Below are 25,802 nucleotides of genomic sequence, written 5' to 3' on the forward strand. Positions count from 1 at the left end.
AAGTCAAAGTAAATAGGGCAATTATCAGAATTACAAATAGGGAACAACCCCCCCCCCCCCGCCCCCCCTTAATTGTCATTAGTCATTAATAGTGGACCAATTTCACACCAAGGTCTGCAATATCGATCAAGACTATACATGCTTGCATCTAGTTTGCTATTTCAAACGGGAATGTGTACGTACGTGTGTGTACAGGTACATTCAGCACTCAAGGCAATGCGTAGGACCATTGCACTATATACGCTGTATTTGAATTCAGAGTGAAAAAGCCGTTGCAAGAAGTATCGTCCTCCTGAATACTCTCGTTTTCTCCTGCAAATTTACAGTATGGGTAAGTCCTAGAATTACCTAATTTATTTACGAAAAGTACATAAATCTATAGTTACTGTTTTTTATTCTGAAAAGTTGATATGTAGATCTAGACTCTTTGTTACTGTAATGCATGATCTTAATTGTCAGTGATAGTGAGCTCGGACTTTCAACATTTGCTGACTAGATTCGAAATGTTTGATCCCATATATGTATTTTTATTTAGGGTTTTGATTGATGGGATGCATGGCATGGGGCATCATTTAAAGCAAAAAAGTTTACTCATTTGCCTACACATGGGCTGCATGGCTTTAAAGGGAAATCTAACTCGAATATACAACTGCTCTAAAACTGAAAGAAAGCAGAAAAATAAGAGAAGCAAACTGATGAAAGTTTTGGCACTAGGTAGGTCTACTGCTAAGTCACACCTAAGATGGATAATACATGCAGTCACTCCTTTATTCCAAGCAATACTGTAGATCTACTACTAGTTCAGAATCATATCCAGACTTTTTGACCAGTGACCCATGGCGTGGCCGGTGAGAGTCCTAAAAATCTAAAACATAGGTCTAGATCGGCCTACCCCAAATCAAGCAAATATTCATGAAATGTTCAAATAATGCCGGTCATGATTTAAAAGTCGTTATGTTTCTAACCTGTTTCTGGTCAATTTTTCTTATTTTGGGGGGGAGTATTTTTCGGGAAAAACGTTGATTGTAGTATACACTTTCTGACAGGTTGCACGGCAAACCGCTGCACAATACAAGTGCATACAGATGGAGGGTTGCGGGGGCACGTAAGTCTGCGTGAAGTGATCTACCTCCTCATTGTACGGTAGATAACTTCACACAGGCGTGCACCCGCCCGCAACCACCATCGGTATGCACTTGTAATGTGCAGCGGTTTACAGTGAAACCTGTGAGAAAGTGTACTATAGTACCGGCCCAGGCCCAGATGTTTGAAAATTGAACATTGCGTGTCGATACGTAGAGGAATAAAGCAGTGACTTGTGTCACAACCATGTAACCTTAAACAATTTGTTTCTACAGTCTTTAGACAGCAAATTTAGCTTATAGGCTACCGTATACAGAAATCTTATCTGGAAATAATCGGTTAGACCTGTAAATGGTAAACAAAATTCTTTCCCCACAGGCTGTTCAAAGAAGCTTGTAGTATTTGTGTTGCACATGCATACATTATCAACCTTTCATTTTGTTTTAACTTTATTTATTTTCTCATTTATTTGTAGGCATCTTTTTTTAACATCTTTCGTCAAAGAAGTGGATTCAAAGCACATTGTGGCCTCAGTATATTGATGTGAAACCATGCAGAAAATGCTACTTTCTCTCAACCTTGTGGATGTTCCCTACTTCCCTAAGGATCAGCAGCCTCTTGAAACAGGTGAAGCCATTATCGGTAAATGTGTACATGTACTTGTATTATTTCTGTACATTTATTTGTCATATTGTGCATGATCACTGAGACACTGACGAATTAGACACTACATAATGGTTCATTTCATTTGAAAGGCTTATTTCAGTTATTTGTCCTAAGTTTCAAATATATTTATAATTCAATTAATTTTAGATCACTAAAACCTGCAGGTATGTTGCAATAACCGACAATATTATGTGAGTTTCAAACAGTGTTTTTTTACCCTTCAGCATAGGTCAAGGAGCTTTCATTCTACCCTCATCAGCAAACTACAGGAATGCCAGTTTTCAGGCAATAGCCTGAATTCAGGCCCTGAGGAGTTATTTTCATACCATAGTTTAGGTTTTTTGTGTACAAGCTAGCTCATTCTAGGTGATTTTTCAGGTCCTCTGATCAATTCTAACTGGCATCCCTGAAACTAGAATTGTATTGATAATTAACCAAACAAAATCCTGAATCATGTTTTGCATTGCCCACAAATGTTTAAAACCCAAAGGTGTGTTGACTTTATGTTTGTGAGCAATAAGAAATTATTTCTGATAAATCTTACCAAGCAGTACTTTTCTGACAGAATTAATTATTTACGTTCCAGTTTTAAAATATATGAAAGTTTTTCTTAAATTGTATTCCTTTCTTTTTGCTTTATTCATGCATTAGAATTCCTTGCGTCTATGTTCCTTGGATCTGAAAACAGTGCATAATGCAGGAGATTCCACCCAAAAGCTAACCCACAAGTCCAAGCTGAAGTGGAATATTTCGCAAAATTTGATCTACACTCACCCGATAGCTTTACTGCTAGAGAAAGGTTATTTTTCACTTCATTATACTTTATAGAGAGAGATTGGGGGAGGGGGAGGGGTGAGGTGTAGCCACAAACCTGAATGGATAAGCTGTAGAACTGAAATTTCCAGTCATGTTACTTGCAATTTTAATGAATTACAGGATTTACGCACTGGCATAATAACGATTTGGGTAAAAGTCTAAAAGATTCCAGTATTTTGAGGATATTTGTAATTACTATTCATGAAGTTGACCTGTTTCATAATGTCTCATGCTCACCCCCTCCCCCCACCCCATCCACTTCATATCAGTTCTTAAAACATGTTGCAAATTATATATACATTGTTGGTAATAGAGAAAAATTGAGTGAGGTAAATGCAATACAAATCGAATCCATTATTAAGCAATTAAGACTTGTTCAGGTACGGCACGTGAACCTCCAACAAATTTCAAAAATGATGCAGTTTGGTTTTATGTGTAAAGTGAATGGCAACAAAGGACCTACCGGTGCGTGTCTTTGTATGTTTTGGACTGCGCAAATTCAGTGAGCTCTTTTTAATAATATACACTATGTAAAGCGTATTGAACTCTATGTCAGCATTTAAAAAACTCTGCGATTTTGACTGTTTTGCAGCATCATATCTGAGCAAGCCTTAACGGGACGTGGTAAAATTGTTCAGATGAGAGACAATTGTGCTAAGGTATTGACTTCAATGCTATATGTACACTTAAAGATAATCTGAAAGTTTGAGTGAAAAAAGACCATTATTGATGATAAAAATTGGGAACAACTGATCTGATCGATTCCTTAATTCTTCCAACTATATTATTATAATTTAATTAAATTTTAGGTGAATGTAAATCATCACAAAGAAAAGAATTGGCTCTAATAATACCTTAGATTTTTAAAGGCCTGTTTTATATCTTATTTTCATGGAAAAACGGTTGGGGGAAAATTCAAAAATTTATTGGGAGAATGAAGTGTTAAAGAGTGACACACAGTGGCGCCTTCAAAGAAAACCATAAATATCTTTGTGGTTTGAGAATTCTTTGGTAGTTAAAAGTATAAAATTCTTGGATTGTATCTGTGATTTTGAGAGCACTATATGGCTTACCTTTATTGAATTCGCTGTTAAAATTTAAGTTAAATTAATATTTTGTGAAACTCCCCCCAGGAGTTTCAAACGTGCCAAATGAATGTTGTGACATTAGCAATAGAATGTATCTCTTTGTGCTAAACTTGTTCAGCATGTTTGCTATTTTATCTTAAACTTGGAAATATCTTCTGAATAATTATTGCACAGTCACCTTGGAATTGCCCAACAAAGCCACTCGTACTGGCGGGAATGTTATCTGATAGAAATTGTATTTTTATACTTGAACTTCAGCTTCTGTATTTACAACAATTTTTTTTGGATGATATTTATAAAATATGAATGTTGCCACTAATGCCTTTTCTTGTATTTAAGTCATGTGCCAGTAAGAAGCAGGTTTCTAGCACAGAAAATAGGTACAGTTGAGCTGATATCTGCACAGTTTTCCAATATGCTGTATCGCCAAATGTGAACATCGTGGTTTCAACGGGCAAGCAACCATCATCAGAAAACTCTGCAGGTATCAGTGAAGCTGTCCCTGTTCCCCTTGCTGCCAACTTGTTCCTTTTGAGTGTAAGAAATAACTTAGCTAAGCCATGTGTTTATCATTTGTGCCATTTTTCTCTTGTGTGTGATTTAGATTGTATAGTTTTATACTTTATACTGAATTCTTGCCATAAACTTAGATATTCCCCTTGTATGTAACAAGTATTGATCTTTCATGCTCAGGAATTGTTTCCAACAACCTTTTGTTTTATGTTATAGTCTTTATCTGCATTAAAGTATTGGGGTTGTGAGGAGCAGTGTTGCAGCATGGAGAAGAAATAGAGCTGCACTGATGAATGCCCAGCTTTCCACTATGCTGTTTTGCTGAATATGAGGAACTTCCCCAGTCTGATGTTTTCTTGTCTACTAAACAACTGCGGGTATCAGTGTAGCTTTACCTAGTCTCTATGCTGCTAACCTGCTTCTCACAACCGCAAGACTTATAAGTTAAGCCAATATATATCATAGTTTCTTGTAACTGAATTAAATTTGAAATGAAATAGCACAATTTATAACGAAACAAATATATTTGTGATGGCCTGTTAACTTTCTTAAAATCAATTATGAGACTGACAGAAATACACTAGGTATTTATACAGCATGTTTTGGAAGAAGTTTCAGGATGGTGATGGAAAGATTTTGTATTTATAGAAGACAAGTTAGATAGAAGAAGGTATAAACATAAGTATTCTATATTTTTATTATCCATTTTCATACCATATAAATGAACATTAAAAATATGAAAATTACTTTCTGTCTGGCATGTGTATATATTATGTGATGCAATATCTGTTGCTCTATTTTTACTGTGTGAATGTTCAGAATGTATTCATGAAGTGACTTTTACACTTTCTTCCTTCATCAGGTGGTCATATAGATGTCATTTAGAGGACACAAAAGACGTAAAGATCATGTAAGGATAAAAGGTACATCGAAATGACCAGTAAGATGTAAATATCACGTCAAAATTTGATGTCCATACAACGTATACATGACGTCTGTATGACGTCTTTCTTGGGTAAAAGTTGACGTCTTAAAGACGTCTTTCTTGGACCAATAAGACCAGAAAAAAATATGACGTCCATACGACGTCTTCCATGGTACAAGTTGACGTCTTAAAGATGTCTTTCTTTGACTAATAAGACGTTAAAATCACGACAAAATATGACGTCCATACGATGTCTTTCTGTAGTACAAGGTGACGTCTTAAAGACGTCTTTCTTTGACCAAAAGATGTAAATATGACGTCCATACGACGTCTTTATATGGCACAAGTTGACGTCTTAAAGACGTCTTTCTTTAACTTATAAGACGTAAAAATCACGTCAAAATATGACGTCCGCATGACGACGTGCGCGGGTGCAAAATCATGTCTTTTTGACGTCGTGTTATGTTGTCTTAAAGACGTCTTTCTTTAACTAAAAGACGTAAATATGACGTTCATATGACGTCTTCCTATGGTACAAGTTGACGTCTTAAAGACGTCTTTCTTTGACTAATAAGACGTAAAAATCACGTCAAAATATGACGTCCTCATGACGACGTGCGCGGGTGCAAAATCATGTCTATTTGACGTCGTGTTATGTCGTCTTAAAGACGTCTTTCTTTAACTAAAAGACGTAAATATGACGTTTATATGACGTCTTCCTATGGTACAAGTTGACGTCTTAAAGACGTCTTTCTTTGACTAGTAAGACGTAAATATGACGTCCATACGACGTCTTCCTAAGGTACAAGTTGACGTCTTAAAGACGTCTTTCTTTGACTAATAAGACGTAAAAATCACGTCAAAGTATGACGTCCTCATGACGACGTGCGCGGGTGCAAAATCATGTCTTTTTGACGTCGTGTTATGTCGTCTTAAAGACGTAGTACAAGACGTAAATATGACGTGATATTTACCAGTCTCTGCTATCAGGGGTAGTTATTCCATGCTCAAAGTTGCTTAATACATACAACTTTAATTTCATGTTTGCTTCTTTATATTTCTCTCCCTTTCTCTCCCTCTCTCTATCCCTCTCGTTTTATTCTTATCATAATTCTTTTTAAAGATACTATGTCCCTTTTGCAATCAACATCGCATTCTGTAGGACTTTGCAGGAATTATGAATCTGTCATGCATGTCATATCTGTAAGATTTAAACAGTAGCACTGTCCTAGTACTCAAATTGTGCAAGAAAACCCGTTTAACTTCTAGACTTAACTGTCAGACACTATTAAGTGACTGACTGACATTTGAGCTGTAACAGGTCCATGAGTATTTGTCTACATCAATAACCCACTACTTGTAATGACCAAAATTAAACTGATTGAATCTTTGTGCAGCACAAAACGTAAAACCATTCGCATAAAGGGTCTGAAAATCAAAGTATTACTTAGGTGATCGAAATCGCTGAAGTCGATTCGACAAACAATGGTCCTCATTTTCCCACTGAAAGCCATTTTTTACCCCTTTCGTTTTGAGGGAAGTTCTAAATTAATGTTGTTTTTCAAATGCCATTGGAATTTAACCTTTCCCTTTTTTGGCCTGCAAATGGGACGTAGTACCTTTAACGTTTTTTATCATACGCAGGGGTAAATCTCAGGGTGTGGTGCACTTCACATTTTCACATTCTAGTAGCTCATAGCTTAAAACAAATCGGTAGGGGTATGAATTATTAATTTGTTAACTGTACGTATGTATATATTTATAATTTCCTGGTTATTTGGTGAATCAAATTTATACAGTAAAAAGATAATTTCATTTTTTTCTCAAGATGTCTGTTCTGACTTCTTTTTATAATTTCACAATGTTTTCTTTTACCCTTTCAGTCGATATACTGGTTTTCTTCAGATATTTCTTTAGATCTTTAAGCTTTTGTGGGCATGGTTTCTCGAATAATCGAAAGAATCAAAAGTTAGCAGGTAAACGTTGCAGCCTCATGATGTATCTCAGTGGTTGATCTTTGTCCCAGCAAGCACATCCTCGTGCGTTTAATGTACGTGAAGAACTTGCATGAATCATCTTCAAAACAAATGTGACCGCACCTAATGACGGACCTCACATCCGGGTGAGATGAGTGAGTGTCAGTAAGCGCCCGATCCCTGGCAACAAGTCTGTACACTGCGGATCGTTTGGAGACTGTAATAAAGAGGAGAATAAGCAAGTAAACTTGATGACTTTCTAAAAATTAGATTCAGCGGCAATTATCCCGTCTACAGAGTCATGTGAGAGGATCACAAAGTCGATAACAGGGATTTGCACGTCGACATAGTGGACTGCTACACGTGACATCCTTTTAAGGCACTGGCAATGCCTTAAAATGTCACAGTGCCCTAAAAAGGCGTCACACTCTTAGCAGTCCACGGTGGCGGATCCAGGGGGGCCAGGGCCCCCCCCCCCTGGAAAAAAATGAGCAAATTTACCCTTTTTAACGTGAATTAACCCCTGGCACTCAAGGGGGGGGGGGTGCAAATTTTCAAATCCCCGAGGGCCAAACAAAAAAATTGGCCCCCTCTCCTTAGAAATCCTGGATCCGCGCCTGGCAGTCCACTATGTCGACGTGCAAATCTAAAAGTCCCTAATACCAAGGTAGATAAACAAGGACAGTGCGTGAGAAAGTACTGTACCAAAATCGTTTTCTTTTTAATCCCATTGCGTATGAGCCTCAACATCCGTTTAACCACCAATACAACACGGTACTCCAAACGTATGATGCAGTAGAGCAAAAATGAATTGTCTATTGCTCCACAAACAGTGCCACTCAGGCACACATGCATGGTGACAAAGGTAGCTTATATACAACGGTGCAACCTTTTGACGTAGGGGGAACGGAGGACTATTTTAGCATTTGATGCTTAAATTGCCTGACGTAGGCTTTTTATGCCTCATAATTATATGAAACTGTTTCAAAATTGAATTACTTACGTATTCACTAAAATCGCCATTAAAATCAATGACGGATTAGGTAATCCGAACAAGAGTCTATCAGATTTACAAAATGGTAAATGAATTACCCTTGCCTTGAGTTGATTTTAAAAAGGTCTTTGCGATCGTGTCACGTGTACAGTCATTATTTTTCGTAGCACCTTCTCATCACTTTCTAATCATCTTTTTTCTTCTTTCCTTTTTTTTAATAATAATTAACTTTTCTCTCCAGATCTAACAAAAAAGGGAGTGCAAAATGTTCTAATATGTGAACAACAATTACAGTAGACTTGATTTTGATATTTTCTTTAAAAAAAAATAATGTCTTCTGAATCATGTAATTATGAAAATGTACCAATTTTTGAAAAATCATTTATAAGTTTGTTTATGTTTAAACTGGTTTTTGGAAGTTTGAATGTAATGGGGAAACGCGTTCTGCAATTTGTTTATGAGGGGAAAGCATAACAAGTTATAAACAACAAACCAAACATTCTTATCGCCACCTACATAGGGGTTAGAGAAGGCAACGCTCACAGGCTCTTTGCCTGTTACGGACTTGATCTTAAAGGCGACGGCTTTATCAGCTTCAAAAGTTTTATTGGGGTGAGAGCACTTTTTTTTTTCTTTTTCTCCCGAATATTTGAAAATCGCGCCGGTCGCGAATTCGCTCAGTGTGGGGGGGGGGGGGGGGGGGGGTGGGGTGGGGGGTGCTCACTATTTTTTGGGGGGGTGTCGGGGGCACGTTCCTGTTTGTCAGTACATTTTTGGCGAATTTGGGACTGATTTCAACAATTTTTTTATGGCCGGGGGGGGGGGGGGCAAGTACCCCCTGTAATTTGTGTCACAACGATATGCATTCAATTTCAAAGTTTGTACGTGTTAAACGAAAAAGCTTCTCTCGGACTATCCAGAGCAATTTGTAAAAAGTCTGTAGCTTCTGTGATAGTGGAAATAGGTATTAAAGAAGAAAAAGGCCTAAGAAAACGGCCCGAAACGGACAAAATGGCGCCTGGCAGGGGCGGATTTAGACTTTTCGCTAAAGGGGGGGGGGGGGGGGGGGTTGACGCAATGACGATGCGGGGCATCGTGCACGAGCCCCCGTAATTGATGATTTCCTGACATCGACTAACATGTATATCATCGTCCACGAGCCAGGAGGCGCTTAAAAAAAATATTGTTTGCCCCTGTAAGTGATGTTTTCCTGGCATCTACTGACATCTACTAATACTATGTGGGTCTGGACACATGAAGGCGTTTTTCTATGAACATCACATTTACACTTGGCAGCCCAAGGGGAGGGGTCTAACCCCCCCCCACTACCCCACTCACTCCCATAGATCCGTCCCTGCCTGGACGGTCACGTAAGAGTTATTCCTGCGTACGAAGACTTCAGTGGCCTTGATGGGATGCTAGAGACTACTACGCCTTAGAAGTTTGAAAGGAATTGGGATAGAGGAAGGGACCTAGATAGAGCTCGAAAACAGTGCGTACAAAGCTAAAGTGAGATTTGGCTTAAGATCAAGAAGAATACCACAAAGAAGAAGAAATGCAGAATGCAAACGAAAAGAAGACATTTACAATAAGTCGTCAATGCAAAAAGGAAGTATAGAAGAATAAAAAGGAAGACGAAGAAGAAGAAGAAGAAGAAGAAGAAGAAGAAAAAGAAAAAGAAGACGAAGAAGAAGAAGGAAATCTGGCCGAAATGTTATCTTTACAGATTTCCATTGATGGGAACTGAACTAGAAAATTGTATCAATGTAAAATTTTAAAAGTAACATATTGATATATGTTACTTTTAAAAGATGACATGTATACATATGTAAAAAACAAATAAATCAAATCAAAATCGAATTGTATACGTTTTAACTTACCAGGAGGTGGTGATGTGGTCACATGTGTTTTCATTTTTGTAGCTGGTGCTGTGGTCACAGGTGTTTTCATTTCTGTAGCTGGTGATCTGGTCACGGGTGTTGTCATTTCTGTAGCTGGTGATGTGGTCACAGGTGTTTTCATTTCTGTAGCTAGTGCTGTGGTCACAGGTGTTGTCATTTCTGTAGCTGGTGATCTGGTCACGGGTGTTGTCATTTCTGTAGCTAGTGTTGTGGTCACAGGTGTTTTTATTTCTGTAGCTGGTGCTGTGGTCACAGGTGTTTTCATTTCTGTAGTAAGTGGTCTGGTCACGGGTGTCTTCATTTCTGTAGCTGGTGCTGTGGTCACGGGTGTTGTCATTTCAGTTGTTGTAAGAATAGCTGTCGAATCGGCCGTTGTTGGGTATTGTGCCGTTGTCGACGTCATGGTGTCCATTCATGTGCGAAGAATTTCATAATTGTAAAGTAAAAAAAAAAACTACAGTTAGAAATTCCACACGTGAATAAAGGTAAAAATCAAACAAACGCACCCGCTCGCAAGCACGCATATCTAAGTACACAGGTGCATGCGCGCGTGTTTGTGTGTGGATGTGGTGTGTGTGTGTGTGTGCATGTACATATCAAAACACGATCCCAACTATTCTTGAAAAAATCAACTCAAGGGCACTTTCATTACCCTATAACTCGTCCCGAAGAAATCATGTTCAGATTACGTAATAGCTCATTGTATATAATGATCGAATATTTCAGTAGGTGACGCATAGTAAAGGCCAACTTGAGTTTCTTAACCTTTTTTGAGGGGTTTATGATACACTGTTGCTCATTAAGTTAGAATATTTTTTTACCCCTATTTATGGAATTATTTTGACAATGATTTATTCCTAATAGATCTAGATAATAGTATACATTCTCAGATTTTATTGAATAATAATTTGCCAGTGTTTGTTTTGCGTGACTGCTAAAGCATGTGTATGCTGCTATGCTTATCAACTAGGGGACCTACGCCCTTACGTCATAAATGACAGTAATCAGGATTAATGCCCCACAAAAGGGCACTAGCACATCGACACGGCTTTGATCCTGGGGTCTCACAGTTACGAGGCCATTGCTTTGCCACTTAACCATGACTGTACGCAGCGGGGGCTAGGGTAGGGGGCAGTTCCCAAAAATAAAAACAAACAAAGAATTATATAAAACTGTTTGAAAATTGAATTACTTACGTATACACTAAAATCGCCATTAAAATCAATGACGGATTAGGTAATCCGAACAAGAGTCTATCAGATTTACAAAATGGTAAATGAATTACCCTTGCCTTGAGTTGATTTTAAAAAGGTCTTTGCGATCGTGTCACGTGATCATCACTTTCTAATCATCTTTTTTCTTCTTTCCTTTTTTTTAATAATAATTAACTTTTCTCTCCAGATCTAACAAAAAAGGGAGTGCAAAATGTTCTTATATGTGAACAACAATTACAGTAGACTTGATTTTGATATTTTCTTTTAAAACAAAAAATGTCTTCTGAATCATGTAATTATGAAAATGTACCAATTTTTGAAAAATCATTTATAAGTTTGTTTATTTTTAAACTGGTTTTTGGAAGTTTGAATGTAATGGGGAAACCCGTTCTGCAATTTGTTTTTGAGGGGAAAGCATAACAAGTTATAAACAACGAACCAAACATTCTTATCGCCACCTACATAGGGATTAGAGGAGGCAACGCTCACAGGCTCTTTGCCTGTTACGGACTTGATCTTAAAGGCGACGGCTTTATCAGCCTCAAAAGTTTTATTGGGGTGAGAGCACTAATTTTTTTTTTTGCTCCCGAATATTTGAAAATTGCGCCGGTCGCGAATTCACTCAGTGGGGGGGGGGGGGGGGGGGGTGATGGGGGGGGGGGTGCTCACTATTTTTTTTTTTTGGGGGGGGGGGGGTGTCGGGGGGCACGTTCCTGTTTGTCAGTACATTTTTGGCGAATTTGGGACTGATTTCAACAATGTTTTTATGGCCGGGGGGGGGGGGCAAGTATCCCCTGTAATTTGTGTCACAACGATATGCATTCAATTTCAAAGTTTCTACGTGTTAAACGAAAGAGCTTCTCTCGGACTATCCAGAGCAATTTGTAAAAAGTCTGTAGCTTCTGTGATAGTGGAAATAGGTATTAAAGAAGAAAAAGGCCTAAGAAAACGGCCCGAAACGGACAAAATGGCGCCTGGCAGGGGCGGATTTAGACTTTTCGCTAAAGGGGGGGGGGGTTGACGCAATGACGATGCGGAGCATCGTGCACGAGCCCCCGTAATTGATGATTTCCTGGCATCGACTAACATGTATATCATCGTCCACGAGCCAGGAGGCGCTTAAAAAAATATTTTTTGCCCCTGTAAGGCGCCTTGGATTAATTCGAGTGGCAGTAAACACGTGGCTTTATGCAACGCGGCCTAGTTTGCGTGAAAGCCACAATCGTCTGCACCCCTCTATTCAAAAGCCGGATGCGAAAATCCCGTGTAAAGGTGCGTCCGCTTCAACGACTTAAGAACATAGCTTGACCTACTCGTAATGTTTTCAACCGATACCAGTTAACCGCCCTCTATAGTCTGCCATGTAACTCTCAAACTATGCAGGGGCCGCGGAAGCGGGTGGCTGGGTCTTTTTTTTTAGTAGACACGTTTCATGTTCAGACCTCCCCCCCCCCTCCCCCACCCTACTCTCAAAAACGCTCCGCGGCCCCTGCTTTTTAGGATCAGAATTCAGATTCCCTTCCTGAAAGGGATAACTTATTAATACAAATTATTTATCACACATTTATACAAGTCATACATTAATGCCTTTTCTTCCTTTGATATGTTTCGCTTTGTTGTAGCTTCATTTGTCTCGTTTTCGTTTCCAAACTTCATTAATCTGTGTTGGGTTATCTTAAACAATATTTGACTTCTGGAACATTTATAAACTTATGGGCAATACGCTTGACTAATCATGAAAAGATTGTTTAATATCTATAAATGAATGGCGCAAAATATGAGCTTTTTAAATGAAAGCGCCGTAAAAAAATAAGTAACAACAACAACAGCAGCAGACTTCATTTTTTCTTTTATCCTCAAGCGAGGTTTTTTTCAATACATATTTACATTAATTACTCAATGATTGAGTGAAACGAGTGAACATTACATACAAAATTAAAGTATACACAACAATTCTACCAGCTTATTATTATTTTCTTTGATTGCACAATCATGCCTAAAAAAAATCTTACCAACGACTCAGTCTAGACAATCGTTTTAACGTAACATTTTATCAACGAAGAAAGATGGATATTATATTTAGAGTTCAGAAATAAACAATATGAAATGAAACAATAGGAGTGATCGAGAGGAAGGAAAAATCAAAGGTTTGTCCCCAGGTATATGAAATGAAAAGAATCTAACACAGTTACACAGGTAATAAACAAATTTAAAATAAGTGGTGAAGTGTGACGTCATCATTAATCTATGTTTTGAATTTCTCAATTTTTCTTAATTTTCCGAAAGAGCATCAAAAATAATGTCCTAATATTTATAACAGTATTGGCTGAGATATGACCATCTGAATAAATATATTTCCTATGGGAACTCAGTGTTATTTGCTCTGGCTCCTAATGATTTTATCTCGGACATTCAACGTTGCCTTTGCCCAACTCCGCGCATTAAACAGTACTTTATTGATTAGACACCCTCCCCAGTCCCCACCCCCCCCCCTTCCCCTCTCCCCTCTCTATCAAACTCGCCTTTCATGCTATGGTAATACGTTGCGTTAACATTTTATGCGCCATTATGTTAGTGATTGTGATAGATTTTGAGCGAAAGAATGGTAATTAGATGCGAAAAAAGTATTAAACAGGGAAACAAGACACACAAAATCATATTGCCAGTTGAGGTTGACATAAAAGCAAGCGAAGGAAGATGGCTTTCATATTAAGAGTTCAGAAATAAACAATATGAGTGAGAGGGGTTGGAGAGACAAAAAGTTGGACGAAGTCTGTACTGTATTCATCAGTATCATATTTGTCTCTCTAATCCCCCCCCCTCCCCTGGGCTCTTTTTGTTTTTGTCTTTCTGTTCTGTTTGTTTATGTATTTTCGCCTAAGTATAATGTCCGACGTATATTAACACCTTCAATATAGCATAATAAACATTTGTTGTCATATCAGTTTGATGCAACAGAGATTTATATTTAAAAGTTTACTTCTGATAATTATTATTGTACTGTTATATTCTTCTCTCCGTTCATTTTAGCTTCTTCTGAATGTTTACGTTATATTTCTTAATCTCTTGATGAAATATAAACACCAGAGGCTAGTATTTAGTGGATGCAAACAAAACATTGCAACTGATTGGTTCGAAAATCAATAACATGAATAGACTTCCTGCTTTTTCACTGCAGATCATAACAAAGCGAATGAAAATGGGCAGAACGTAGTTCAGATAATCCGGCCATTGTTTTCTTTCATTGGAATAATCCCCCAGCTCCATCTTCACACACAAACAGGCCGGTGAATGGGTTTTTGTTGTTGTTGTTTAGCAAGTCAGTTTATGACCCTTATTGCCAAATACTATGAACAATTTGTTTTGAATTCAAATTCAAGTATTTATACTTACATTATATGCTTGTATAAATAAACATGAATAATCTACACAAATATATATATTTATAAGATATATTATTAAAATGATTTTCTTTGGTCACGCTTTGCTTGAACTAGATTATGATTGTACTATGTCCATCATACAGACATAATTAATTGAATTTGTGCTTTCTTTATATTATATTGTTTTCTATAATACAAGCTTGAATAGAAACACATAATAAATACTTGAATTTCTATAATATTATTCATTACTTGACTGAATGGCAAAGTGATCGCGATCAATACCAAGTCATACATATCATGTGCATTATATAGTTCATAACGCTTTCTTTCATACAAGTACTCCAACAAAGCTCCAAAAGCTTATTGACAGATGTAATATACATCGGACATTATACCAAATCACAAAAGGGTTATCTATAGAAGAAGGTGGACAACATTATAAGAGAAAGAATAACGATTTCTCTTTCATTTATACAAACATTAACAGCATAAATACCCTTACAAAAACAGAATAAATCTTGAAGAGAGAGAGAGAGACAAGAAAAATGTGAAAAGGACCCAACAAATAAAAAAATAAAAAATAAGAAGATTCTAGAGCGGAAGATAATGGGGAAAACGTAATAGTTTGGTAGTATTGGCAAATTTTGACAATAATAGTTTGTAAGTAAATTAACAAAGTATATACAAACAAAAACGACACAAAATATTTGAAAGATTTTAGAACTACCGGTATATAGAATGATTATACGAAAAGAGTTATGTCTGAGGCCTATTTACATCTATGTTACGTAAGAGAAACAATGAACTTGGGCAAAGGTAGAGTTCGTTGTCATGGTTATAAACTCGAACAAAGGAAGGGCGGATTATAAGGTACTAGGGTGCTTGCCGTCATGAGATTTCTTCAGGGCGAGCGCGGATTACGCTGCTCCCAATGAATTACCAGCAGTATCAGAATTTCATATGAAAGAAAAATGGACATGCTTATGAAAAAAAAAACGATTATAATGAATAATATGAAAGTACAACAAACAGGAGCAATTGGTAATGTTAGTTTATATGTTGCACGATTGGAGAAATAAAGTATCTTGAATCTTGTGCAAGAGTATTGATTTATCCTAATAAGATTTTTTTTTGTGATGTGAGCAAAATTAACGCTAATTTCTAAACGAATATCAATCAATAATTTGTTACCTTCCTTCCATTACCCCCACCTAACAACAAACAAAGAAAAGCCGGAGACACATTCGTATACTTGGGGGAGGGAGGAAGACAAAAAATGTATGAGTGCAGTTTTCACATTTTAATGAGATTTATTGAATGGAAGAGTAAAATCAACCCAAATTTTTAAACGATTATAAACGAATTTTTATAATTCATTGCTTTACTTTCATTATTCATCACCCTCCCCATCTAAATAATGATAATAATAATATGATGATGATGATTATAATGATAATAATAAGCCGGAGAAACGCTAGCGTACGGGGGGGGGGGGGGGCACGGTGCAGAATGCGGATATAGAGGCAGACTGCACCCATAATGGGTGGCCAGTGAAGAAACAAAAGAGAGAGTGGGGAGAAAAGAGAAAGAAAGAGAAGAGAGAGAGGAAAAGAGATAAACAGGAGCAAGAGAAAATGTTTTCTTTGGAGAGGGCTTTATACCAAGTTCAAAGAAAAAAATAATATTTAAAACCTTCCGTAAAATGTGTTTTGCCTCTATGAGTTAAATGACAATGGAATAGCATAGTCTCCAAACAAGAATTCATGAATCAACACATTGGCTTTATGGCCAGCATGTAATTGTTTTTAACGGCGAGATAGAAAAAAAACCCTAGTCTTTATTTCCATTAATTGCTTGAGAATTAAATTTGAATGGGGCGCCCACAACCCGTGTGTCTAAATTGACACCTCCAAGTTACCTCCCCGAAAAAAATCTCCTTTTTAAAAATTAATTCGGTTATATATACACAGATAAAACGTAATTGTTTAAAATGCTAACAGTTCATTACAATACAACGGCTTGTTGAATTTTTTAAACAGGCCTTATTACTTGTAAACAACTCTTTTAAACGGTGTTTTTATTGTGCATAATGATCCATTCCAAACATACAGAGTACAGTGTTAATTAGACACGAACTCAAGCTAAGCTAAATAACTTAGTTTAGCCGCAGAGGGAGCTAAACAAGTATGACGAATCTTTCAATGGGTTGAACATTTTCTGGCTTGAAAAGGACGTCACGGTGTTCGGACACACACAATGCGTCTTCTCGTGGGCAAATCGTGCATCCGGGATTAACTCAATACGGCTTTCATGCATGCGCTCTCAGGTTAAAAACACGCAGCTTCACGCAAATGAGAATTAATCCAAGGCGCCTAAGTGATGTTTTCCTGGCATTTACTGACATATACTAAAACTATGTGGGTCCCCCCTACCCCACTCACGCCCATAGATCCGCCCCTGCCTGGACGGTCACGTATGAGTTATTCCTGCGTACGAAGACTTCAGTGGCCTTGATGGGATGCTAGATAGAGACTACTACGCCTTAGAAGTTTGAAAGGAATTGGGATAGAGGAAGGGACCTAGATAGAGCTCGAAAGCAGTGCGTACAAAGCAAAAGTTAGAAAAGATCAAAAAGAATACCACAAAGAAGAAGAAATGCAGAATGCAAACGGAAAGAAGACATTTACGATAAGTCGTCAATGCAAAAAGGAAGTATAGAAGAATAAAAAAGGAAGACGAAGAAGAAGAATAGGAAGAAGAAGAAGAAGAAGAAGAAGAAAAAGAAAAAGAAGACGAAGAAGAAGAAGAAGAAAATTTGGCCGAAATGTTATCTTTACAGATTTCCATTGATGGGAACTGAACTAGAAAATTGTATCAATGTAAAATTTTAAAAGTAACATATTGATATATGTTACTTTTTAAAGATGACATGTATACATATGTAAAAAACAAATAAATCAAATCAAAATCGAATTGTATACGTTTTAACTTACCAGGAGATGGTGATGTGGTCACATGTGTTCTCATTTCTGTAGCTGGTGCTGTGGTCACAGGTGTTTTCATTTCTGTAGCTGGTGATCTGGTCACGGGTGTTGTCATTTCTGTAGCTGGTGATGTGGTCACAGATGTTTTCATTTCTGTAGCTAGTGCTGTGGTCACAGGTGTTTTCATTTCTGTAGCTGGTGATCTGGTCACGGGTGTTTTCATTTCTGTAGCTAGTGCTGTGGTCACAGGTGTTTTCATTTCTGTAGCTGGTGATCTGGTCACGGGTGTTGTCATTTCTGTAGCTAGTGCTGTGGTCACAGGTGTTTTCATTTCTGTAGCTGGTGCTGTGGTCACAGGTGTTTTCATTTCTGTAGTTAGTGATCTGGTCACGGGTGTCTTCATTTCTGTAGCTGGTGATGTGGTCACGGGTGTCTTCATTTCTGTAGCTGGTGCTGTGGTCACGGGTGTTGTCATTTCAGTTGTTGTAAGAATAGCTGTCGAATCGGCCGTTGTTGGGTATTGTGCCGTTGTCGACGTCATGGTGTCCATTCATGTGCGAAGAATGTCATAATTGTAAAGTAAAAAAAACAACTACAGTTAGAAATTCCACACGTGAATTGAGGTAAAAATTAAACAAACGCACACGCTCGCAAGCACGCATATCTAAGTACACAGGTGCATGCGCGCGTGTTTGTGTGTGGATGTTATGTGAGGGTGTGTGTGTGTGTGCATGTACATATCAAAACGCGATCCCAACTATTCTTGAAAAATCAACTCAAGGGCACTTTCATTACCCTATAACTCGTCCCGAAGAAATCATGTTCAGATTACGTAATAGCTCATTGTATATAATGATCGAATATTTCAGTAGGTGACGCATAGTAAAGGCCAACTTGAGTTTCTTAACCTTTTTTGAGGGGTTTATGATACACTGTTGCTCATTAAGTTAGAATATTTTTTTACCCCTATTTATGGAATTATTTTGACAATGATTTATTCCTAATAGATCTAGATAATAGTATACATTCTCAGATTTTATTGAATAATAATTTGCCAGTGTTTGTTTTGCGTGACTGCTAAAGCATGTGTATGCTGCTATGCTTATCAACTAGGGGACCTACGCCCTTACGTCATAAATGACAGTAATCAGGATTAATGCCCCACAAAAGGGCACTAGCACATCGACACGGCTTTGATCCTGGGATCTCACAGTTACGAGGCCATTGCTTTGCCACTTAACCATGACTGTACGCAGCGGGGGCTAGGGTAGGGGGGCAGTTCCCAAAAATAAAAACAAACAAAGAATTATATGAAACTGTTTGAAAATTGAATTACTTACGTATACACTAAAATCGCCATTAAAATCAATGACGGATTACGTAATCTGAACAAGAGTCTATCAGATTTACAAAATGGTAAATGAATTACCCTTGCCTTGAGTTGATTTTAAAAAGGTCTTTGCGATCGTGTCACGTGATCATCACTTTCTAATCATCTTTTTTCTTCTTTCCTTTTTTTTAATAATAATTAACTTTTCTCTCCAGATCTAACAAAAAAGGGAGTGCAAAATGTTCTAATATGTGAACAACAATTACAGTAGACTTGATTTTTGATATTTTCTTTTAAAACAAGTAATGTCTTCTGAATCATGTAATTATGAAAATGTACCAATTTTTGAAAAATCATTTATAAGTTTGTTTATGTTTAAACTGGTTTTTGGAAGTTTGAATGTAATGGGGAAACCCGTTCTGCAATTTGTTTATGAGGGGAAAGCATAAAGGCGACGGCTTTATCAGCCTCAAAAGTTTTATTGGGGTGAGAGCACTTTTTTTTTTTTTTTTGCTCCCGAATATTTGAAAATCGCGCCGGTCGCAAATTCGCTCAGTGGGGGGGATGGGGGGTGCTCACTATTTTTTTTTTTTTTTTTTTTTTTTTTTGGGGGGGGGGGGGTGTTGGGGGGGGCACGTTCCTGTTTGTCAGTACATTTTTGGCGAATTTGGGGCTGATTTCAACAATGTTTTTATGGCCGGGGGGGGGGGGGGGGAGCAAGTACCCCCTGTAATTTGTGTCACAACGATATGCATTCAATTTCAAAGTTTGTACGTGTTAAACGAAAGAGCTTCTCTCGGACTATCCAGAGCAATTTGTAAAAAGTCTGTAGCTTTTGTGATAGTGGAAATAGGTATTAAAGAAGAAAAAGGCCTAAGAAAACGGCCCGAAACGGACAAAATGGCGCCTGGCAGGGGCGGATTTAGACTTTTCGCTAAAGGGGGGGGGGGGGTTGACGCAATGACGATGCGGAGCATCGTGCACGAGCCCCCGTAATTGATGATTTCCTGACATCGACTAGCATGTATATCATCGTCCACGAGCCAGGAGGCGCTTAAAAAAATATTTTTGCCCCTGTAAGTGATGTTTTCCTGGCATCTACCGACATCTACTAATACTATGTGGGTCTGGACACATGATGGCGTTTTTCTATGAACATCACATTTACACTTGGCAGCCCAAGGGGAGGGGTCTAACCCCCCCCCCCCTACCCCATTCACTCCCATAGATCCGTCCCTGCCTGGACTGTCACGTATGAGTTATTCCTGCGTACGAAGACTTCAGTGGCCTTGATGGGATGCTAAAGACTACTACGCCTTAGAAGTTTGAAAGGAATTGGGATAGAGGAAGGGACCTAGATAGAGCTCGAAAGCAGTGCGTACAAAGCTAAAGTGAGATTTGGCTTAAGATCAAGAAGAATACCACAAAGAAGAAGAAATGCAGAATGCAAACGAAAAGAAGACATTTACAATAAGTCGTCAATGCAAAAAGGAAGTATAGAAGAATAAAAAAGGAAGACGAAGAAGAAGAAGAAGAAGAAGAAGAAGAAGAAGAAAAAGAAAAAGAAGACGAAGAAGAAGAAGAAGAAAATTTGGCCAAAATATTATCTTTACAGATTTCCATTGATGGGAACTGAACTAGAAAATTGTATCAATGTAAAATTTTAAAAGTAACATATTGATATATGTTACTTTTAAAAGATGACATTTATACATATGTAAAAAACAAATAAATCAAATCAAAATCGAATTGTATACGTTTTAACTTACCAGGAGGTGGTGATGTGGTCACATGTGTTTTCATTTCTGTAGCTGGTGCTGTGGTCACAGGTGTTTTCATTTCTGTAGCTGGTGATCTGGTCACGGGTGTTGTCATTTCTGTAGCTGGTGATGTGGTCACAGGTGTTTCATTTCTGTAGCTAGTGCTGTGGTCACAGGTGTTTTCATTTCTGTAGCTGGTGATCTGGTCACGGGTGTTGTCATTTCTGTAGCTAGTGCTGTGGTCACAGGTGTTTTCATTTCTGTAGCTGGTGCTGTGGTCACAGGTGTTTTCATTTCTGTAGTTAGTGATCTGGTCACGGGTGTCTTCATTTCTGTAGCTGGTGCTGTGGTCACGGGTGTTGTCATTTCAGTTGTTGTAAGAATAGCTGTCGAATCGGCCGTTGTTGGGTATTGTGCCGTCGTCGACGTCATGGTGTCCATTCATGTGCGAAGAATGTCATAATTGTAAAGAAAAAAAAACAACTACAGTTAGAAATTCCACACGTGAATGAAGGTAAAAATCAAACAAACGCACACGCTCGCAAGCACGCATATCTAAGTACACAGGTGCATGCGCGCGTGTTTGTGTGTGGATGTTATGTGTGTTGTGTGTGCATGTACATATCAAAACACGATCCCAACTATTCTTGAAAAAATCAACTCAAGGGCACTTTCATTACCCTATAACTCGTCCCGAAGAAATCATGTTCAGATTACGTAATAGCTCATTGTATATAATGATCGAATATTTCAGTAGGTGACGCATAGTAAAGGCCAACTTGAGTTTCTTAACCTTTTTTGAGGGGTTTTGATACACTGTTGCTCATTAAGTTAGAATTTTTTTTACCCCTATTATTTTTTGGAATTATTTTGACAATGATTTATTCCTAATAGATCTAGATAATAGTATACATTCTCAGATTTTATTGAATAATAATTTGCCAGTGTTTGTTTTGCATGACTGCTAAAGCATGCGTATGCTGCTATGCTTATCAACTAGGGGACCTACGCCCTTACGTCATAAATGACAGTAATCAGGATTAATGCCCCACAAAAGGGCACTAGCACATCGACACGGCTTTGATCCTGGGTCTCACAGTTACGAGGCCATTGCTTTGCCACTTAACCATGACTGTACGCAGCGGGGGCTAGGGTAGGGGGCAGTTCACACAAATAAAGACAAACTAAGAATTATATGAAACTGTTTGAAAATTGAATTACTTACGTATACACTAAAATCGCCATTAAAATCAATGACGGATTACGTAATCTGAACAAGAGTCTATCAGATTTACAAAATGGTAAATGAATTACCCTTGCCTTGAGTTGATTTTAAAAAAGGTCTTTGCGATCGTATCACGTGTACAGTCATTATTTTTCGTAGCACCTTCTCCTCACTTTCTAATCATCTTTTTTCTTCTTTCCTTTTTTTTAATAATAGTTAACTTTTCTCTCCAGATCTAACAAAAAGGGAGTGCAAAATGTTCTAATATGTGAACAACAATTACAGTAGACTTGATTTTGATATTTTCTTTTAAACAAATAATGTCTTCTGAATCGTGTAATTATGAAAATGTACCAATTTTTGAAAAATCATTTATAAGTTTGTTTATGTTTAAACTGGTTTTTAGAAGTTTGAATGTAATGGGGAAACCCGTTCTGCAATTTGTTTATGAGGGGAAAGCATAAAGGCGACGGCTTTATCAGCCTCAAAAGTTTTATTGGGGTGAGAGCACTTTTTTTTTTTTTTGCTCCCGAATATTTGAAAATCGCGCCGGTCGCAAATTCGCTCAGTGGGGGGGATGGGGGGTGCTCACTATTTTTTTTTTTTTTTTTTTTTTTTTTTTTTGGGGGGGGGGGGGGGGGGGGGGGGGGGGGGGGGGCACGTTCCTGTTTGTCAGTACATTTTTGGCGAATTTGGGGCTGATTTCAACAATGTTTTTATGGCCGGGGGGGGGGGGCAAGTACCCCCTGTAATTTGTGTCACAACGATATGCATTCAATTTCAAAGTTTCTACGTGTTAAACGAAAGAGCTTCTCTCGGACTATCTAGAGCAATTTGTAAAAAGTCTGTAGCTTCTGTGATAAAGGAAATAGGTATTAAAGAAGAAAAAGGCCTAAGAAAACGGCCCGAAACGGACAAATTGGCGCCTGGCAGGGGCGGATTTAGACTTTTCGCTAAAGGGGGGGGGGGGGGGGTTGACGCAATGACGATGCGGAGCATCGTGCACGAGCCCCCGTAATTGATGATTTCCTGACATCGACTAACATGTATATCATCGTCCACGAGCCAGGAGGCGCTTAAAAAATATTGTTTGCCCCTGTGATGTTTTCCTGGCATTTACTGACATCTACTAATACTATGTGGGTCTGGACACATGATGGCGTTTTTCTATGAACATCACATTTTCACTTGGCAGCCCAAGGGGAGGGTCTAACCCCCCCCCCCCCCTACCCCACTCACTCCCATAGATCCGCCCCTGCCTGGACGGTCACGTATGAGTTATTCCTGCGTACGAAGACTTCAGTGGCCTTGATGGGATGCTTGAGACTACTACGCCTTAGAAGTTTGAAAGGAATTGGGATAGAGGAAGGGACCTAGATAGAGCTCGAAAGCAGTGCGTACGAAGCGAAAGTGAGATTTGGCTTAAGATCAAAGAGAATACCACAAAGAAGAAGAAATGCAGAATGCAAACGGAAAGAAGACATTTACAATTAGTCGTCAAATCAAAAAGGAAGTATTGAAGAATAAAAAAAGGAAGACGAAGAAGAAGAATAGGAAGAAGAAGAAAAAGAAGAAGAAGAAGAAGAAGAAAAAGAAAAAGAAGACGAAGAAGAAGAAGAAGAAAATTTGGCCGAAATGTTATCTTTACAGATTTCCATTGATGGGAACTGAACTAGAAAATTGTATCAATGTAAAATTTTAAAAGTAACATATTGATATATGTTACTTTTAAAAGATGACATGTATACATATGTAAAAAACAAATAAATCAAATCAAAATCGAATTGTATACGTTTTAACTTACCAGGAGGTGGTGATGTGGTCACATGTGTTTTCATTTCTGTAGCTGGTGCTGTGGTCACAGGTGTTTTCATTTCTGTAGCTGGTGATCTGGTCACGGGTGTTGTCATTTCTTTAGCTGGTGATGTGGTCACAGGTGTTTTCATTTTTGTAGCTAGTGCTGTGGTCACAGGTGTTTTCATTTCTGTAGCTGGTGATCTGGTCACGGGTGTTGTCATTTCTGTAGCTAGTGCTGTGGTCACAGGTGTTTTCATTTCTGTAGCTGGTGCTGTGGTCACAGGTGTTTTCATTTCTGTAGTTAGTGATCTGGTCACGGGTGTCTTCATTTCTGTAGCTGGTGCTGTGGTCACGGGTGTTGTCATTTCAGTTGTTGTAAGAATAGCTGTCGAATCGGCCGTTGTTGGGTATTGTGCCGTCGTCGACGTCATGGTGTCCATTCATGTGCGAAGAATGTCATAATTGTAAAGAAAAAAAAACAACTACAGTTAGAAATTCCACACGTGAATGAAGGTAAAATCAAACAAACGCACACGCTCGCAAGCACGCATATCTAAGTACACAGGTGCATGCGCGCGTGTTTGTGTGTGGGTGTTATGTGTGTGTGTGTGTGCATGTACATATCAAAACACGATCCCAACTATTCTTGAAAAAATCAACTCAAGGGCACTTTCATTACCCTATAACTCGTCCCGAAGAAATCATGTTCAGATTACGTAATAGCTCATTGTATATAATGATCGAATATTTCAGTAGGTGACGCATAGTAAAGGCCAACTTGAGTTTCTTAACCTTTTTTGAGGGGTTTTGATACACTGTTGCTCATTAAGTTAGAATTTTTTTTACCCCTATTATTTTTTGGAATTATTTTGACAATGATTTATTCCTAATAGATCTAGATAATAGTATACATTCTCAGATTTTATTGAATAATAATTTGCCAGTGTTTGTTTGCATGACTGCTAAAGCATGCGTATGCTGCTATGCTTATCAACTAGGGGACCTACGCCCTTACGTCATAAATGACAGTAATCAGGATTAATGCCCCACAAAAGGGCACTAGCACATCGACACGGCTTTGATCCTGGGGTCTCACAGTTACGAGGCCATTGCTTTGCCACTTAACCATGACTGTACGCAGCGGGGGCTAGGGTAGGGGGCAGTTCACACAAATAAAAACAACTAAGAATTATATGAAACTGTTTGAAAATTGAATTACTTACGTATACACTAAAATCGCCATTAAAATCAATGACGGATTACGTAATCTGAACAAGAGTCTATCAGATTTACAAAATGGTAAATGAATTACCCTTGCCTTGAGTTGATTTTAAAAAAGGTCTTTGCGATCGTATCACGTGTACAGTCATTATTTTTCGTAGCACCTTCTCCTCACTTTCTAATCATCTTTTTTCTTCTTTCCTTTTTTTTAATAATAGTTAACTTTTCTCTCCAGATCTAACAAAAAAGGGAGTGCAAAATGTTCTAATATGTGAACAACAATTACAGTAGACTTGATTTTGATATTTTCTTTTTAAAACAAATAATGTCTTCTGAATCGTGTAATTATGAAAATGTACCAATTTTTGAAAAATCATTTATAAGTTTGTTTATGTTTAAACTGGTTTTTGGAAGTTTGAATGTAATGGGGAAACCCGTTCTGCAATTTGTTTATGAGGGGAAAGCATAAAGGCGACGGCTTTATCAGCCTCAAAAGTTTTATTGGGGTGAGAGCACTTTTTTTTTTTTTTTGCTCCCGAATATTTGAAAATCGCGCCGGTCGCAAATTCGCTCAGTAGGGGGATGGGGGGTGCTCACTATTTTTTTTTTTTTTTTTTTTTTTTTTTTTGGGGGGGGGGGGGGGGGGGGGTCTGGGGGGGGGGGCACGTTCCTGTTTGTCAGTACATTTTTGGCGAATTTGGGGCTGATTTCAACAATGTTTTCATGGCCGGGGGGGGGGGGCAAGTACCCCCTGTAATTTGTGTCACAACGATATGCATTCAATTTCAAAGTTTCTACGTGTTAAACGAAAGAGCTTCTCTCGGACTATCTAGAGCAATTTGTAAAAAGTCTGTAGCTTCTGTGATAAAGGAAATAGGTATTAAAGAAGAAAAAGGCCTAAGAAAACGGCCCGAAACGGACAA

The 25,802-nt window shown here is 38.2% G+C and overlaps 1 protein-coding gene and 1 long non-coding RNA gene across 3 annotated transcripts; one reads left to right on the forward strand and one right to left on the reverse strand.

The window, feature by feature from the left end:
• The first annotated feature begins 226 nt into the window (after positions 1 to 226).
• LOC115922656 lies at positions 227 to 5,057 on the forward strand. 2 transcript variants are annotated; one of them, XR_004063535.1, is made up of 4 exons: positions 227 to 331; positions 1,559 to 1,725; positions 2,401 to 2,548; positions 5,029 to 5,057. It is a non-coding gene; the product is annotated as an uncharacterized LOC115922656 (long non-coding RNA). The 2 variants fall into 2 exon arrangements; XR_004063534.1 differs by having other exon boundaries at positions 1,559 to 1,710.
• A 1,827-nt stretch (positions 5,058 to 6,884) lies between these two features.
• Positions 6,885 to 24,089, reverse strand: LOC115922478 (uncharacterized threonine-rich GPI-anchored glycoprotein PJ4664.02-like). The gene is made up of 5 exons (XM_030981398.1): positions 23,662 to 24,089; positions 20,646 to 20,980; positions 17,556 to 18,041; positions 9,942 to 10,319; positions 6,885 to 7,284 (listed from the first exon to the last, which is right to left on the reverse strand). Exons 1-5 carry the CDS (start codon positions 24,087 to 24,089, stop codon positions 7,061 to 7,063), a joined length of 1,851 nt encoding a protein of 616 aa, XP_030837258.1. The 3' UTR covers positions 6,885 to 7,060.
• Between the last annotated feature and the right edge of the window lie 1,713 nt (positions 24,090 to 25,802).

Source organism: Strongylocentrotus purpuratus, unplaced genomic scaffold (genome assembly GCF_000002235.5).
Source record: "Strongylocentrotus purpuratus isolate Spur 01 unplaced genomic scaffold, Spur_5.0 spur5_scaffold_12, whole genome shotgun sequence".
Taxonomy (NCBI): domain Eukaryota; kingdom Metazoa; phylum Echinodermata; class Echinoidea; order Camarodonta; family Strongylocentrotidae; genus Strongylocentrotus; species Strongylocentrotus purpuratus.